Here is an 18,339-nt window from a genome sequence, read left to right as displayed (position 1 = left end):
ACACCTCATCTTCAAAAACTGTCAGACATGTTTGTTAAGACATAAACACTAATAAAATATAAAGCAGGAAGACATAATTAATAACTAAGCAAGAATTGCAGGCTGGGCACAGTGGCCCACACCTGTAATCTCAGCACTTTGGGAGGCCGAGGTGGGTGGATTATTTGAGGTCAGTGGTTTGAGACCAGCCTGGCCGACATGGTGAAACTCTGTCTCTACTAAAAACACAAAAGTTAGCTGGGCGTGGTAGTGCACACCTGTAATCCCAGCTACTCAGGAGGCTGAGGCAGGAGAATCGCTTGAACCCGGGAGACAGAGGTTGTATAAGCCAAGATGGTGCCACTGTACTCTAGCCTGGGTGCGACACAGTAAGACTCCATCTCAAAAAATAAAAAATTGGCCGGACACGGTGGTTCACACCTATAATTTCAGCACTTTGGGAGGCTGAGGTGGGGAGATCACTTGAGGTCAGGAGTTTGAGACCAGCTTGGTCAACGTGGTGAAACCCCATCTCTACTAAATACAAAAATAGCTGGGTGTGGTGGCGCATGCCTGTAATCCCAGCTACTCGGGAGGCTGAGGGAGGAGAATCACTTGAACCCGGGAGGCGGAGGTTGCAGTGAGCCAAGATCATGCCAGTGCACTCCAGCCTGGTGATAGAGTGAGACTCCATCCCCCCAAAAAAAAAAAAAAATTGCAAAAATACACAGTACAGTTCACTTTTAACCTACCCAATGTGTATTTTTAAGTGTTAACAATAGCAGAGCCAGGGAGTCAGCTCATGAGGTATAAATATTCTCTCAGTAGAATGAAAAATTCCAAGATTCCTATTTCAGAGCTAGAGCTTGTTTGTTCCTATAAATCATATTAGCATATGAAGAGGTGTTGGGGAAGATGTTTCTGGAGGGAGAAGCTAATGCCATCAGCCCACCATCCTCTCCTCCCTGCAATACTCTCACCATCTACCAACTCCTGATTGAGAATGAACTTTATCAAAGGAACGTGGTCCTGCACACAGCCATTCAGGGCTGAGAGACCACTGTTGACGTTGCTAACAGGGCTGCTTGGCCATTGTCTATCACTCTAAATGCTAATATCATGTTCTGTATGAAGTTCAAAAATGCTATTTTTTTTCAGTTATAATATCTCATGAAGCCCTTAGTGACATCTTACGGAACTCTAGGTTTCTGTAGACTCACAGAGGAGAAACTTTTTTTTTTTTTTGCTTTGATTGTTTTGAGACAGGGTCTCGCTCTGTCATCCAGGCTTGAGCGCAATGGCAGTCGTAGCCTCAAACTCCTGGGCTAAAGGGATCCTTCCATCTCAGCTTCCTGAGTAGCTGCAATTACAGATGTGCAGTGTCATGCCTGGCTAATGAGAAATGCTATTTTATAGACTAAAAGTATCATGGACTTCTGCTTAAGTAGTATGAATAAACTATACATGCATCCGTATCAATCTTTGTTCTTTCCTGAAATTACACTAAAATTACAATGAAAAGGGATAAAATAGCTTAAAGCTACAAGGTTGAAGAACAGGATGTGATAGCATTGTAATATTTTGGAATGTTCAACACAGATGGACGGGTGGTTAATGACTTAGCAGACCCCAAAAAGCTAAAATCTAAGGTAACAGTAAGTCTGACTCATGCCAAAGAAGCTAGGGAAGTTTAAGAAATTGCAGGTGTTAATACTTTTGAAAATGGTGAGACTAAAAACAGAATTGGCTGAAATCTGTTAACCAATCTATCCCCCAGATCATTCTAGCATTTTTAATCTTTTTTTTTTCATTTTTCTCTTTTTGAGACAGGGTCTTGCTCTGTCACCCAGGCTGGAGTGCATTGTGCAGTCATGGCTTACTGCAGCTTCAACCTCCTGGGCTCAAGCAATCCTCCTGCCTCAGCCTCTCTAGTCGCTGGGACTATGAATGTGTGCCACCACACCCGGCTAATTAAGAAAAAAGGAGGCTGGGCGCGGCGGCTCACGCCTGTAATCCCAGCACTTTGGGAGGCCATGGTGGGCGGATCACGAGGTCAGGAAATCGAGACCATCCTGGCTAACACAGTGAAATCCCGTCTCTACTAAAAATAAAAGTAGCCGGGCGTAGGTGGTGCACACCTGTAGTCCCAGCTATTTGGGAGGCTGAGGCAGGAGAATGGCATAAAACCCGGGAGGTGGAGCTTGCAGTGAGCCAAGATCGCGCCACTGCACTCCAGCCTGGGTGACACAGCGAGACTCTGTCTCAAAAAAAAAAAAAAAAATGTAGCAATTAAGTCTCACTGTGTTTCCCAGACTGGTCTTGAACGCTTAGGCTCAAATGATACTCTTGCCTCCCAAAGTGCTGGGATTCAGGTGTAAGCCACCACGCACAGTCCCTAGGGTTTTTTTTTTTTTTTTTTTTATGCCAGCTTTTCAATGCTTCTTGATAGAGCACGTGAGCTGATATGAACTTTCTTTTTTGAGACAGTCTCACTCTGTCACCCAGGCTGGAGTGCATGGAGTGAAGTAGCACGATCTCAGCTCTCCACAACCTCCACCTCCCGGGTTCAAGCAGTTCTCTGCCTCAGCCTCCTGAGTAGCTGGAACCACAGGCATGCGCCACCACGCCCGGCTAATTTTTGTATTTTTAGTAGAGATGGGGTTTCACCATGTTGTCCAGGCTAGTCTTGAACTCCTAACCTCAGGTGGTCCACCTGCCTTAGCCTCCCAAAGTGTTGGGATTACAGGCGTGAACCACCACGCCCAACCTGATATAAACATCTTGATTATGTAAAAGATTAGTTTTGCAATCCCAGCACTTTGGGCAGCCGAGGCAGGTGGATCACTTGAATTCAGGAATTCAAGACCAGCCTGGTCAACATGGTGAACCCTGTCTCTACAAAAAATTCAAAAAATTAGCTGGGTGTAGGCCAGGCGTGGTGGCTCACGCCTGTAATCCCAGCACTTTGGGAGGTCGAGGTGGGTGGATCACCTGAGGTCGGGAGTTTGAGACCAACCTGACCAACATGGTGAAACCCCGTCTCTACTAAAAATACAAAAAATTAGCCAGGTGTGTTGGCTCAAGCGATCCTCCCACCTCAGCCTCCTGAGTAGCTGGGACCACAGGCATGCACCACCATAACCAGCTTTTTTTTTTTTTTTTTTTTTTTTTTTTTGAGACAGAGTTTTCTCTCTTGTTGCTCAGGCTGCAGTGTAATGGTGCGATCTTGGCTCACTGCAACCTCCGCCTCCTAGGTTCAAGTGATTCTTCTGCCTCAGCCTCCTGAGTAGCTGGGACTACAGGTGCCTGCCACCATGCCCGGCTAATTTTTGTATTTTTAGTAGAGACAGGGTTTCACCAAGTTGGCCAGGCTGGTCTGGAACTCCTGACCTCCGGCGATCTGCCCACGTTGGCCTCCCAAAGTGCTAGAATTACAGGCGTGAGTCACCCCACTCAGCCACAACCCAGATTTTTGAAAAATAGGCATAATACCTGAGACAGTTCACAGAGAAGGAAAATGGAATGCATTATACATATAAAAGTGTTCTTTTAAATTCAACAACTGAGTTAGTGCTCTTCTCAAGTAATTGGTTAGATACTGGCCAGGTACAGTGGCTTACACCTGTAATCCCAGCACTTTGGGAGGCTGAGGCAGGCAGATTGCTTGAGCCCAGCAGTTCAATACTAGCCCAGGCAACATGGCAAAAACCCCATCTCTACAAAAAATACAAAAACTATCCAGGCATGGTGGCATATGCCTATAGTTTCAGCTAACTTGGGAGGCTGAGGTGGGAGGGAGGATTGCTTGAGCCCGGGAGGTGGAGGTTGCAGTGAACTGAGATCATACCACTGCACTCCAGCCTGGGTGGCAGAGCAAAGACCTTGTCTCAAAAAAAGTAAAGGAGTGAGAGATTGTGAGTAAGCTTTGATTTTTAAAAAAATATTTGAAATACATTTAGTTATATAAGATTTAATTTTTATTAACTTGGTACTGACAAACATTCCCAATAATGTTGCCTGAGTTGCCAGGAAGTGCCCTGTCCAGCCTTCGTACCTCTGATTGCCACGCCTGACATTTTAAGAAATAACATGGCCTGGTCAATTTATGTTTCTTTCAAGAATGGGAGGCTGAGCATAGTGGCTCACACCTGTAATCCCAGCACTTTGGGAGGCCAAGGCGGGTGGATCACCTGAGGCCAGGAGGCCAAGAGGCCAAGACCAGCCTAGCCAACATGGTAAAACCCCGTCTCTCCTAAAAACACAAAAATTAGCTGGTCGTGGTGGTGGGCACCTGTAATCCCAGCTACTCAGGAGGCTGAGGCAGGAGAATCTCTCGAACCCTGGAGGCAGAGGTTGTAGTGAGCCGAGATGGCACTCCAGCCTAAGTGATAAGAGCAAAAGTCTGTCTCAAAAAAAAAAAAAAAAAAAAAGGGCTGGGTGTGATGCCTCACACCTATAATCCCAGCACTTTAGGAGGCCAAGGCGGGTGGATCACCTGGGGTCAGGAGTTTGAGACCAGCCTGGCTAACATGGTGAAACCCTCTCTCTACTAAATACAAAAAATTAGCTGGGCACGGTGGTGGATGCCTGTGATTTCAGCTACTTGGGAGGCTGAGGCAGGAGCATCTCTTGAACCCAGAAGCGGAGGTTGCAGTGAGCCAAGATGGTGCCACTGCACTCCAGCCTTGGCAACAAGAGCAAAACCCCATCTCAAACCAAGCAAACAAACGAATGAGAGACACAATGCTTTGTGATAAATAAGTTTTGTAAAAGGCATGTTTCAGTGTTCCCTATTTAATGTTGCAAAATTGCTTTCGTGGATACTTTTTGTGTTTATCTGTTGCCTAAATTATTTCCCATTCATATTCTTGCTTTTACTCAGTAATGTTGAAATTCAGTGCTTGTAATATCTTTGAATTGTAACATGTAGACATAAATGTGTGCATATATACATTCATTTAAGTTTTTTAAAAAATTTACTTTTGGTTGGAGTCATTTTAATTCTGGAGTAAAAAAGATGTGGTCTTTTTCCTAGAACGTCCCATACCCTTTGATCATATGATGTACGAACATCTTCAGAAATGGGGTCCACGGAGGGAAGAAGTGAAATTTTTCCTTCGACACGAGGACTCCCCAACTGAGAACAGTGAACAAGGTAGATAACTGCTTTCTTCCTCATTTGTTAATTTTTGCTAGGAAAGTTAATTTAAGAAAAATAGGAATAAATATTAAATTATTCACACACACCCGGCCCTGCACTTACAAGTGGCTAGAGGGAAAGTTGGTATCTCATGTTTCTTTGGCTTCTGTTAGTGTTGTTTACCATTACGGCACTTTTTTTTTTTTTTTTTTTTTTTTTGAGACAGAGTCTCACTCTGTCGCCCAGGCTGGAGTACAGTGGCGCAATCTTGGCTCACTGCAACCTCCACCTCTGGGGTTCAAGGGATTCTCCTGCCTTAGCCTCCCAAGTAGCTGGGACTACAGGTGTGCACCTCCACACCTGGCTAATTTTTGTATTTTTAATAGAGATGGGGTTTCACCATGTTGGCCAGGCTGGTCTCGAACTCTTGACCTCAAGTGATTTGCCCACCTCAGCCTCCCAGAGTTCTGGGATTATAGGTGTCAGCCACTGTGCCCAGCCAATTACATCACACTTTTTAGGCACCAACCCTTCTTTCCTTCTCAGGACTCTAAGTTAATTAAACAACGTACTCAGACATATAAAGGGACTTGGTGTTTAAAGGAATTTTTGTTTTGTTTTGTTTTGAGATGGAGTCTCACTCTGTCACCCAGGCTGGAGTACAGTGGCACAATCTCAGCTCACTGCAACCTCTGCCTCCTGGGTGCAAGCGATTCTCCTGCTTCAGCCTCCCGAGTAGTTGGGATTACAGGCACCCACCGCCATGCCAAAGGGATTGTTTTTGGTAAATATCAGATTGGTCAAACATCTAGATTTTAAAAATATATAAAACCATGAAAATACTAGAAGAAAGTTCTGGAAGATCTTTTATTTTTGAAGTGAACAAGGCCTTTGTAAGTGTAACACTAAAACATAAAAGACAAGACTGATAAATGAATTATTTAAAACAAAGCCTGGGTGCAGTGGCTCAGGCTTGTAATTTCAGCACTTTGAAAGGCTGAGGCAGGCAGATCACTTGAGCCAAGTAGTTCGAGACCATCCTGGGAAGCATGGCAGAACCCCATCTCTACAGAAAATACTAAATAGCTGGTTGTGTTGGTGGATGCCCTGTAGTCTCAGCTACTTGGGAGGCTGAGGTGGGAGGATCGATTGAGCCCAGGAGGTGAAGGCTGCAGTGAGCCATGATTGTGCCACTGCACTCCAGCCAGCCAGGGCAACAGAGAGAGACCCTGTCTCAAAAAATAAAAATAGGCTGGGTGTGGTGGCTCACGCCTATAATCCCAGCACTTTGGGAGGCCAAGGCAGGCAGATCACTTGAGGTCAGGAGTTTGTGACCAGCCTGGCCAACGTGGTAAAACCCCATCTCTGCTAAAAATTAGCCCGATGTGGTGTGTGCGCCTATAATCCCAGCTACTCAGGAGGCTGAGGCAGAAAAATCGCTTGAACCTGGGAGGCAGAGGTTGTAGTGAGCCAAGATCAGGCCACTGCACTCCAGCCTGGGCGACAGAGCGAGACTCCGTCTCAGGAAATACATATAAATTAAACAAAACCAAAAATAACTGCATGGCAATAACATCTAAAAAAAAAGTCAAAAGATAAATTATAAACTGGGAAGTAGCATTTGTAGCTCATATTGCAAAGGGATAATTCTCTTTACATGTAAAGAATTCCTAAAATTTGATAAGAAAAAACTTGGCTAGGCGTGCTGGTTCCCACCTATAATCCCAGCACTTTGGGAGGCCGAGTGGGGTGGATTACCTGATGTCAAGAGTTCGAGACCAGCCTGGCCAACATGGTGAAACCCCGTCTCTACTAAAAATACAAAAATTAGCCAGGCTTGGTGGCATGCATCTGTAATCCCAGCTACTCGGGGGGCCGAGACAGGAGAATCGCTTGAACCTGGGAGGCAGAGGTTGCAGTGAGCCCGAGATCGCGCCATTGCACTCCAGCCTGGGCAACAAGAGTGAAACTCCATCTCAAAAAAAAAAAAAGCTTAGTAGAATAATAGAAAAAATATATACACACACAGTTCACAGAAAAGGAATATACATGGCCCTAGGATATATGAAGATATTCACCTTATTCCTAATAAAAGACATGCAGAGAAAACTATCTTGAAATACTGTATTTTAACTGTCACATTGGCAAAGATTAAAACAGTTAATAGCACAGTGTTGACAAGGATTCTGAGAAACAGGCAGTCTTCTGCATTGCTGTGGGAGGCGGTTGGCACCTTCTATAGAAGGAAATTTGGCAATGGCTGTTAAACTTACAAACATAAAACCTTTTACCCAGCAGTTTCATTTCTGAGAATTTATCCTAAAGCTGTGCCCTGGCACATACAAAATGATATATAAACAGGGTTATTCACTGAGCATTGCTGGTAGGAACAACCTAAATGCCCACCAGGAGAGTTGAGCTAAATAAATTAGGGTCCATCTACACAGCAGAATGCTCTGCAGCCGTAAATAATGAAGAACCTCTGTGCCCTGACCCAGACCATCTCCTAAACATGTTACATGAATTAAGCATGGTGCAAAAGAATGTGCACACTTAGTCTTCTTTTGTGGAAAGATGAGCAAAGAGTAATGTGCATATCTATCTGTTTGTATGTGTATATGTATAAAGCAGTTTTGGAAAGATATCTACGCAACTAGGGATGTTGTTGGCCTGGGGGGGAAGGGAAAAGTGGCTGTAGAACAGAGGAGGGAGGGTTGTTGATTGTATACCTCTTTGTTCTTTTTGATTTTTGAACCATGGGAATATACTATATATTTTTGAATTAAAATTTAAAGAAAATAAGGAAATTTTTTTGAACACGTATACACTGTACAGTTAAAAGACCTTTGGCTGGGCGCGGTGGCCCATGCCTGTAATCCCAGCACTGTGGGAGGCCAAGGAGGTTGGATCACGAGGTCAGGAGATCGAGACCATCCTGGCTAACATGATGAAATCCCATCTCTACTAAAAATACCAAAAAATTAGCCGGGTGTGGTGGCAGGCGCCTGTAGTCCCAGCTACTCAGGAGGCTGAGGCAGGAGAATGGTTTGAACCCGGGAGGCAGAGCTTGCAGTGAGCTGAGATCACGCCACTACACTCCAGCCTGGGCGACAGAGCGAGACTGTGTGTCAAAAACAACAACAAAAACAAAACAAAACAAAAAAACCTTTAACTTGTTAATTAACAGTGATTATGGATTACTTCTGATATTTAAAAAAATGAACTCAAGCAAATAAAAGGACAATCCTTTGTAAAAATAATATTTCTTTATTGCAAGTTATCCCCTTTATCTGTATTTTATAGTAAAGGAAAATTTGCCCTTGAATGAGCTACTATCTACTTTAAAATCATCTTTCCGTAGCATAAGGCTGTCTTTTAGAATACACCATTACATCTGGAGCCAGGACACCAAGGCTCCGGGCTCAACTCTTCATCTACTTTTACCTTAGACCAGGGTCCGTCCTCTCTGGGAACATCCACCTGAAGAGGAGGATTAGACTGGCTGACAGTTGAAGTGCTGCTTTAGTGCTAAGGATTTATTTTAACTCTCTACCTGAGTTCTTCAGACACCTATACCCTCCCTCACTTATCTATACTTAAATAAAAAGTCTTGCCTTTTACTTATTAATATGTACATAATCCTTAATGTCCTGAGGAGAGTGGTTATTTTTTTCTCACTTTATAAAGTTTGGAAACGGGCTGAGTATGGTGGCTCATGCCTGTAATCCCAGCACTTTGGGAGGCTGAGGTGAGAGGATTGCATGAGCCCAGGAGCTGTACATTCACTCTCTCTTTCATGCCCCGACTCAGAATTCCATCTTCCCCACCTGTAACACTCTACCCTCTGCCCCTTTACCTTTGCCTAAAAGGGTGGCATAGAGAGTAGCTTATTGGGTGCTGTCTCATGTTTTGTTTTGCTTTTGCTCACTAAACTTCTCCCTTCAACTTATTAATATTCTTTTTTTCTTTTCCTTTCTTTTTTTTTTTTAGAGACAGAGTCTCACTCTGTTGCCAGGCTATAGTGCAGTGGCGCAATCTTGGCTGCAACCTCCGCCTCCCGGGTTCAAGCAATTCCCCTGTCTCAGCCTCCCAAGTAGCTGGGACTACAGGTGTGCACCACCATGCCGGGCTAATTTTTTGTATTTTTAGTAGAGATGGGGTTTCACCATGTTGGCCAGGATGGTCTCAATCTCCTGACCTCATGATCTGCCCGCCTTGGCCTCCCAAAGTGCTGGGATTACAGGCATGAGCCACCACGTCCAGCCCCCATCTCAGTGAATGTCTTTTTTTTTTTTTTTTTTTTTTTTGAGACAGGGTTTCACTTGTTACCCAGGCTGGAGTGCAGTGGCATGATCTTGGCTCACTGCAACCTCTGCCTCCTGGGCTCAAGTGATCCTCCCACTTCAGCCTTCCAAGTAGCTGGGACCGCAGGCGTGTGCCACCACGCCCAGCTAATTTTTTGTATTTTTGGTAAAGATAGGGTTTCACGCTGTTGCCCAGGCTGGTCGTGAACTCCTGGTCTCAAGTGATCCTCCTGCCTTGGCCTCTGAAAGTGCAGGGATTGCAGGCATGAGCCACCATGCCTGGCCCTAAAATGCAAATGCCTTTTGGAATTTTTTTTTGCTTTTAGTTTTGGTTTTTTTTGAGACAGAGTCTCACTCTGTCGCCCAGGCTGGTGTGCAGTGGTGCTATCTCAGCTCACTGCAACCTCCGCCTCCTGGGTTCAAGCAATTCTCCTGCCTCAGCCTCCTAGTTAGCTGGGATTACAGGTGTGCACCACCACGCCTGGGTAATTTTTGTAATTTTACTAGAGACAGGGTTTTGCCATTCGGGCAGGCTGGTCTCAAACTCCTGGCTTCAAGCAGCCTGTCCGCCTCAGCCTTCCAAAGTGCTGGGATTACAGGCGTGAGCCACCATGCCTGGCCGCAAATGCCTTTTTGAAAATTTTTTTCTTTTTTTTCCCCTCTTGGTAATATGAACGCCAAATTTTTATCTTTATTTTATTTTTGAGACAGGGTCTCACTGTCACCTGGGCTGGAGCGCAATGGTACGATCATGGTTCACTGCAGTCTCTACCTCCTAGGCTCAAGCTATTCTCCTCAGCCTCGTGAGTGGCTGGGGCTACAGGCACATGAGGCACATGTCACCATGCCTCGCTACTTTCTGTATTTTTTTTTTTTTGTAGAGACAGATTTTCGCCACGTTGCCCAGGCTGGTCTTGAATTCCTGAGCTCAAGTGATCCTCCGACCTTGGGAGAATCCCAGCACCTCCCAAAGTGCTGGGAATACAGACGTGAGCCACCTCGCCCAGCCCCAAATTTTTATTTTTAATCGAGATAAAATACACATAAAATTTACCATCTTCTCCATTTTTAAGTGTTAAAAGCCTTTTGATAACAAGTCAATTTCAAGATTCTGAGATAGAATGTAAAAAGAAAAGATTTCATTTACACACTTTATTTCATTTATTTTTAATTTATTTTTTTTAAACAGGGTCTTGCTCTGTTGCCCAGGCTGGAGTGCAACAGAGCAAGATTGTGCAGTAGCCCAATCCTGGCTTACTGCAGCCTCGACCCCTCTCACTCAAGTCATTCTCCCGCCTCAGCCCCCCAAGTAGCTGAGACTACAGGGTGCACCACCATACCCGGCTAATTTTAAAATATTTATTGTGGAGACAAAGTCTCCCCATGTTGCTGAGGCTGGTCTAGAACTCATGGGCTCAAGCTATCTTCCTGCTTTGGCCTCCCAAAGTGTTGGGATTATAGGTGTGAGCCACTGAGCGCAGCCTGAACAACTTTATATATAAAAGATTAATTGTAAGACCATTTTTTCAACTGTACTAAAGTCTTGAATTTCTCAGCCTGGTATTTTACACTTGTGTTCAATAAATATTTGAATACATGAAGAAATGGGAGAATATTACTTTTTTCTAATACGCCTTTTGGTGAGTTTGGTTCTTTTATTTCTTTAGGTGGCCGTCAGACCCAAGAGCAACGAACTCAGAGAAATGTAATAAATGTACCTGGAGAAAAACGTACTGAAAATGGGGTAAGCGACAGTGAATTAAATTGAATTTTAAAAATTGATGGCTAGGTGCAGTGGGTTACACCTGTAATCTCAGCACTTTGGGAGGCCAAGGTGGGAGGATCACATGAGGGCAGGAGTTTGAGATCAGCTGAGCAAGATGGTGAGACCCTCTGTCTATAAAAGGTTTTAAAAAATTAATCAGATGAGGCCAGGTGTGTGGCTCACACATGTAATCCTAGCACTTTGGGAGACCGAGGCGCACAGATCACGAGGTCAGGAGTTGAGACCAGCTTGGCCAATCTGGTGAAACCCCGTCTCTACAAAAAAATACAAAAATTAGCCAAGCATGGTGGCATGCGCCTGTAGTCCCAGCTACTCGGGAGGCTGAGGCAGGAGAATTGCTGGAACCCGGGAGGCAGAGGTTGCAGTGAGCCAAGATCGCACCACTGTACTCCAGCTTGGGCAACAGAGACTCCGTGTCAAAAAAAAAAAAAAAGTCAGATGTGGCCAGGCGTGGTGGCTCATGCCTGTAATCCCAGCATTTTGGGAGGCCGAGGCAGGCAGATCCCCTGAGGTCAGGAGTTCAAGACCAGGCTGGCCAATATGGTGAAACCCTGTTTCTACTAAAAATACAAAAAAATTAGCTGGGCGTGGTGGTGGGCGCCTGTAATCCCAGCTACTCGGGAGGCTGAGGCAGGAGAATCGCTTGAACCCAGGAGGCAGAGGTTGGAGTGAGCCAAGATCGCACCATTGCACTCCAGCCTGGGCAACGAGCGAAATTCCATCTCAAAAAAGAAAAAGTCAGATGTGGTAGCATCCGCCTGTAGTCCCAGCTACTCAGGAGGCTGAGGCGGGATGATGACTTGAGCCCGGGAGTTTGAGGCTGCCATGAGTCATGATTATACCACTGCACTTCAGCCTTGTCAACAGAGTAAGACCCTGTTTTTTTTTTTTTTTTAATTGCTTTTTACCAGTAGTAATGAGTTTGGGTGATAACTTATTTTTAAATGATTATTTTTGGGGTAGATATTGTCATTTCTATTGAATATTTCAAAATATTATATGAAATTATAAAGCAGCAGTCACTGAGTGGTGTTACCTATTCACATAATGGTCCATGAATCAGATCATGTCTCCTTTGGAGCAGCCCTCCACCTGCCCTTCACATGCTGCTGCCATGTCCTCTCCTGGAGCAGGCAGTGGGTGCCTCTGTGCACGTAAACACAGCATCTCTGTGGCGGCAGATGGGCTATGGGCTTAGCTTGTAGACTAAGAGTTGAGTAGGCTGACTTGCTTTGCATCTTCAATGTTGGTTCTGGATCCTCTGTCAGGTTTTGACAGACACAGTGGATGGTGGGCTGCAGTGTCTTGCTCCATCATTGTGGTATAGACTTGGAGAATAGATGGAATGCTGATCATAGGTGAGGGGAGCTGTGGAGGAGCTCTTTGTAAGAAATGTTGGTGTTGGCTGGGCCTGGTGGCTCACACCTGTAATCCTGGCACTTTGGGAGGCCAAGGTCGGTGGATCACCTGAGGTCAGGAGTTCGAGACCAGTCTGACCAATATGGTGAAACCCTATCTCTACTAAAAATACAAAAATTAGCTGGTCGTGGTGGCATGCGCCTGTAGTCCCAGCTACTCAGGAGGCTGAGACAGGAGAATCACATGAACCCAGGAGGCAGAGGTTGCAATGAGCCGAGATCGTGCCACTGCACTCCAGCCTGGGCAAGAGAGTGAGACTCCATCTCAAAAAAAACCGAAATCTTGGTGTATGTTGAAAGAATGAACCAAATAGGGACATTTTTAATGTGGTCTTTTCTGAAAATTTGAAGATAACTGTAACAAGTAATTTTAAGACTAGAGATTGAGTTTCTTTTTTTTTTTTTTTTTTTGAGGCAGAGTCTCACTCTGTCGCCCAGGCTGGAGTGCAGTGGCCCAATCTGGGCTCACTGCAAGCTCTGCCTCCCGGATTCAAGCCATTCTCCTGCCTCAGCCTCCCCAGCAGCTGGGACTACAGGCGCACACCGCCACGCCCGGCTAATTTTTTGTATTTTTAGTAGAGATGGGGTTTCACTGTGTTAGCCAAGATGGTCTCAATCTCCTGACCTTGTGATCCGCCCACCTTGGCCTCCCAAAGTTCTGGGATTACAGGCGTGAGCCATCGCGCCCAGCCTGATTGAGTTTCTTTTTCTGGCTGTAACACTAACTAGGCATCTAAGCTTAGGCAAGTTCCTTCCTCACACAGGGCTGGGCATGGTGAGATACTGGTAAAGTGCATGGAATCTAGAGTGTGACTGGCCCATGTTTAGGCCACTGGCCTCGGAGCTTTCTAATGAGCTGAATTTGAGCAAGTTATTTCACCTCTCTACTTCCCAACTTATTATTGAATTGCTAGTTCTTTTATTGGCTATATTTGTGACCCTACCTCATATACTTAAATCTCTGTTTATTTGTACTATCAACTTTAAACAGTATCTCTGGACCTTGCTCTTTGTAAAATGATAATATTAGGCCCTTGCCATCTTTCCTTCCTTCCTTCCTTCCTTCCTTCCTTCCTTCCTTCCTTCCTTCCTTCCTTCCTTCCTTCCTCCCTCTCTCCCTCCCTCCCTCCCTCCCTCCCTCCCTCCTTCCCTTCCTCCCTTCCTTCCTTCCTTCCAGCTCTTGCAGCTGTACCAGACTTTCATGTTGTAAAGGTTGACAATATTTGTATATTGTTATCTAACTATAAACCTTTTGTGCTTTGTCTGTAGATTGGTTATAAAGTTGAAAACCATTTAGCAGTTTCATTATTTTAGATTTTGCAGGTATTATCCACTGCAGAGCCATGTGGTATACTAGATTATATTTTCTTCTCTTTGGTTTCAATATCATAATCCTTCTGCCACTCAGGGAGAAATATTCCTGTTGTTAAGATTATAGATTCTCCCTCTTCACATTCCTGCCTTCTGTCATTGGAGTAGAGATTTGTCCACTGCAAATCAAGAGCCTCTACAGAGTTCTTCCAGGCGGATCTGCTTCAGGACGTCTTAAGAAATAGACGCGCACACGCCACTGGCAGATATTTTCATTCAGTAAATCTGGAGTGGGGCCTAGAAAACTCCCCATGTGACTATGTTGCCATGCCAAGCTTGGGAACATCCAGGTTACACTTTAGCAAGCATTTATAGCTTGTTTGTCCAACAGAATGTTGAAGATCTTTTTGAGTTCTAAGATTTACCATGGGACGGGCGCGATGGCTAGCTCCTGTAATCCCAGCACTTTGGGAGGCCAAGGTAGGCGGATCACCTGAGGTCAGGAGTTCTAGACCAATCTGGCCAACATGGTGAAACCCTCTCTCTACTAAAGATACAAAAATTAGCTGGGCATGATGGCAGGTGCCTGTAATCCCAGCTGTTCTGGAGGCTGAGGCAGGAGAATCGCCTGAACCCAGGAGACAGGTTGCAGTGAGCTGAGATTGCACCACTGCGCTCCAGCCTGGGTGACAGAGCGAGACTCTGTCTCCAAAAAAAAAAATAATAATAATAATAAGTGAAAGAAAGAAAGGAAGAAAGAATTACCATGACCTGAACTTCAGGGAAGATTAAATAGATACATTGAGTAGGCCGTGTTGAAGAAGTGAGGTGTGTTATATATGATATAATATATGGAAGAGACTCAAAAGGAAAGCATTCCAAAGGTATGATAAATTGGGTAGACCAGTTTTGATGTGATGAGACCTTTTCCTTGATGAAGTTGTTTCTTGTTAATAAGGAGATAATGTGTATATTTCAAGATCAACAAAATTGAAACCTGAAACCAAAGTTAAAAATGTGTTTTTATCCTTTATGTGGCTTGTAATTAGAGGAAGGTATGAGAGCTCCTCTAGAGGAATAATTTAGGATTGGAAGCATCACATCAAAGATGTTACTGTATTTTATGGCTTACACATCTACCTTTTAAGCTTAATAATACGTTACCTTCTAAAACACTTTATTGTCTACAGAGCAGTTTTACGTGCATTTTAAGATATGAAAAACATCTTCCCCCAAAATGTTTCTGTGTATACCTTGGTTATAGAATAATGACATGCTAATAAGCCTTCTAACTTCTGGGCTGAGACATCTAAGGACAGATTAAGGAGAGCTGTGAGGAAAGGGGGGAGTGTGGGTTGGAAGAGAAGGGCAGGATGCTGAGTTGGTGTGATTGATGTCCATCAGCAGCTGCTGAACTAAGAAGCCGGGGAAGTTCTGCTCTCTGAAAATTGTAGGCCAGCAAGTCAGGTTAATACTACTGTGCTGGTTTGTCATTATGCTATAAAGGCAAATTGATTTGTTCTCATTATATATGCCTGTGTTGAAGCTTCCAAGATGTCCCCAGGTTCCGTGGTTTGCTAGGACCACTCAGGACTAAGCATAGAGTTCTCTTGAGTTGCTACAGTGAAAGGATTCAGAGCCAGATCAGCAAAGAGGAAAGACACATTCGACTTAGGTATCCTGGAAGAACTTTTTCCTGTCTTCTCAGCCAAGCAGGTTTAAAATCTGAGTCAGTTTTTGCTTTATTCTAGGATATCCAGTAAGTTGCCAAGACCAATTGATCCTACCCTCCTGTGTTTTCTTCTAAGAGCTTTATAGTTTTAGCTCTTACATGTAGTTCTATGATCAATTTTAAGTTAATTTTTGTGTATAGTGTGAGTTAAAGGATTCAAATTAATTCTTTTCCATGTAAATATCCAGTTATCCCAGCACCATTGGTGAAAAGACTATTCTCTCTCCCACTGAATTGCCTGACACCTTTGTCAGATCAATTGACCATAAATGTGATGTTTATTTCCAGAAGCATTCATTGCTAATGTAGTCACCCAGACACCGTTTTCCATATGGTGCCCAAGACTCAACTGTGCGTATCATCTCCTAGGCCAGATAACATTTCAACTGTCTAGAGAAAAACTTTTAGACTTATGCCAGGAGAGGATAGAGGCAGTCACCTAGGAGCATGGAGTTGGGGAGTAGATAGGGATTTAACTGCCTCTTAAATATTGTTCACTCAGTCTGCCTTATTTTCAGTCCCTACATTTTATTCCCCTTTCCAGAGGTACATGGTGTTGTCAGTTCCTGAAACTTTGAAGATTCTGTGCTGTAACTGGAGTGTCTATCCAGTTTTACTCCTTCTGGCTTGAGGTTTGTCTCAGATGTACTAGGTCAGTTATTTCTCGTCTGTTCTTTTGCCAACTTCCAAACATCTGTGTTGTGTGCACTGCTGTTAGTCCTGCTTTTGTGGTTTTATATTATTTGATGTCAAAAATCCCTTTACTGTCAATTAGTGGAGTTTTGGGATTTAATGAAATTGGGATTAATCCTCCCTTGTGAGCAGAGCCAGGTGTGAATTTCTTTTAATTTCCCTATTGGGCTTTGTTGAATTTACTGATTCTGAGGATTGGCATCTGTCAACAGTTCTGGAACATTCTCTGTTATCTCGAGAAGTATTTTATCTTCTGCATTCTTTCTGTTTTCTTCTTTTGGAACTCTTATTAGACCTTCATCTTTCATTTTATTCTCCTTGTCTCTTAATTTCTTTTTTATATATTCTCTTTTTTGGTCTCTTTGTACTATATTCTGGATACTGTCCTAAGATTCATCTTTCAGTTAGTGAATTTTGTCTTCAGCTGTGTCTGTCTATTTAATACATAAAAGGTGCTCTTATTATTATTATTTTGAAAGGTATGACATAGTCTAGGAAAAATACTAGCAAATCATGTACCTGATAAAGGATTCAGATGCAGAATATATAAAGAACTCCCAAAGCTTAATAATAAGAAAACAAACAACCCAATTCAAAAAAGAAATAGGCCGAGCTCAATGGCTCATGCCTGTAATCCCAGCACTTTGGGAGGCTGAGGCGGGTGGATCACTTGAAGTCAGGAGTTCGAGACCAGCCTGGCCAACATGGCGAAACCCTGTCTCTACTAAAAATACAAAAATTAGCCCAGCATGGTTGTGCACGCCTGTAATCCCAACTACTTGGGAGGCAGGAGAATCACTTGAACTCAGGAGGCGGAGGTTGCAGTGAGCTGAGATCGTGCCACTGCACTCTAGCCTGGGCAACAGAGTAAGACTCTGTCTCAAAAAAAAAAAAGAAAAAGAAACAGGTGAAAGATTGAACAGGTGCTTCCCCAAATAAAATATATGAATGTCAAGTAAGCACATGGAAAGGTGTTCACCATCATTAGTCTTTAGGAAAATACAAATTAAAACCACCATGAAGTGGCATTACACACCTATTAGAATGTCTAATGTTAAAAAGACTGATCATAGCAAGTGTTGGTGAGGAAAGGGAGAAATTGGAACTCTTATGTATTGCTTGTGGGAATGTAAAATGGTATAATCTGGAAAATAATTTGGTAGTTTGAAACTTAAACATACATCTACTGTATGACCCAACAACTCTACTCTTAAATATTTACCTTAGAGAAATGGAAGCAAATGTCTGTGCAGACTTGTACATGGATGTCCATAGCAGTTTGATTTGGCTTGAAGCCAAAATCTGGCAACAACCCAAATGTTCGTTAACAGATAAATGCACAAATAGACTATGGTATATCCTCACAGTGGAATATTCCTGAACAATCAGAAGAAATGAACTACTAATACATGCTACAACATGGATGAATCTCAAAATCATTGTGCTGAAAGAAGCCAGCCAAAGGATTACATACTGAATACTGTTATGGTTTCATTCATATACAATTCTAGAAAACATAATCTCTAGTAACAGGGAAGGTCAGTGTTTGCCTGTGGATATGAGAACCAGGAGTGGGGGGCAAAGAGGAGGAAGGGATTACAAAAGGGCACAAGGAAATTTGGGGAGAGGATGGATTTATTTTCTTGATTGTGCTGATTTCATAGTTTATACATTTGTCAAAACATTAAATTGTGTACTTTAGATATATGCAGTTTATTATATGTGAATTATACCTCAGTAAAGCTGTTGTAAAATTCATTAAAATTTTCACTTCTAGAAGTTTTAGGCCGGGCACAGTGGCTCACACCTGTAATCCCAGTACTTTGGGAGGCCAAGGTGGGTGGGTCACCTGAGGTCAGGAGTTCTAGACTAGCCTGGCCAACATGGTGAAACCCCATCTCTACTAAAAATACAAAAATTAGCCTGGCGTCGTGGCAGGCGCCTGTAATCCCAACTACTCAGGGGGATGAGGCAGG

At 43.7% G+C, this 18,339-nt stretch overlaps 1 protein-coding gene across 20 annotated transcripts in view; it reads left to right on the top strand.

Annotated features, from left to right (window-relative positions):
- Positions 1–18,339, top strand: part of PPP1R13B (protein phosphatase 1 regulatory subunit 13B) — a 110,290-nt gene that overhangs the window by 54,184 nt on the left and 37,767 nt on the right. For 19 of the 20 annotated variants that reach the window (XR_010151287.1, XM_054665824.2, XM_054665827.2 and 16 more), the window contains exons 3-4: positions 5,015–5,134; positions 11,091–11,167. Coding sequence is in view for 17 of the 20 variants with exons in the window: in XM_054665824.2 (XP_054521799.1) it covers positions 5,015–5,134; positions 11,091–11,167 (197 nt within the window). In the remaining 3 variants the exon portion in view is untranslated. The remainder of the gene's footprint in view (positions 1–5,014; positions 5,135–11,090; positions 11,168–18,339) is intronic. The other variant, XM_054665825.2, reaches the window with a different exon arrangement.

This window comes from Pan troglodytes, chromosome 15 (assembly GCF_028858775.2).
Source record: "Pan troglodytes isolate AG18354 chromosome 15, NHGRI_mPanTro3-v2.0_pri, whole genome shotgun sequence".
Lineage (NCBI taxonomy): Eukaryota > Metazoa > Chordata > Mammalia > Primates > Hominidae > Pan > Pan troglodytes.
This window is presented reverse-complemented; position numbering and strand designations above follow the sequence as displayed.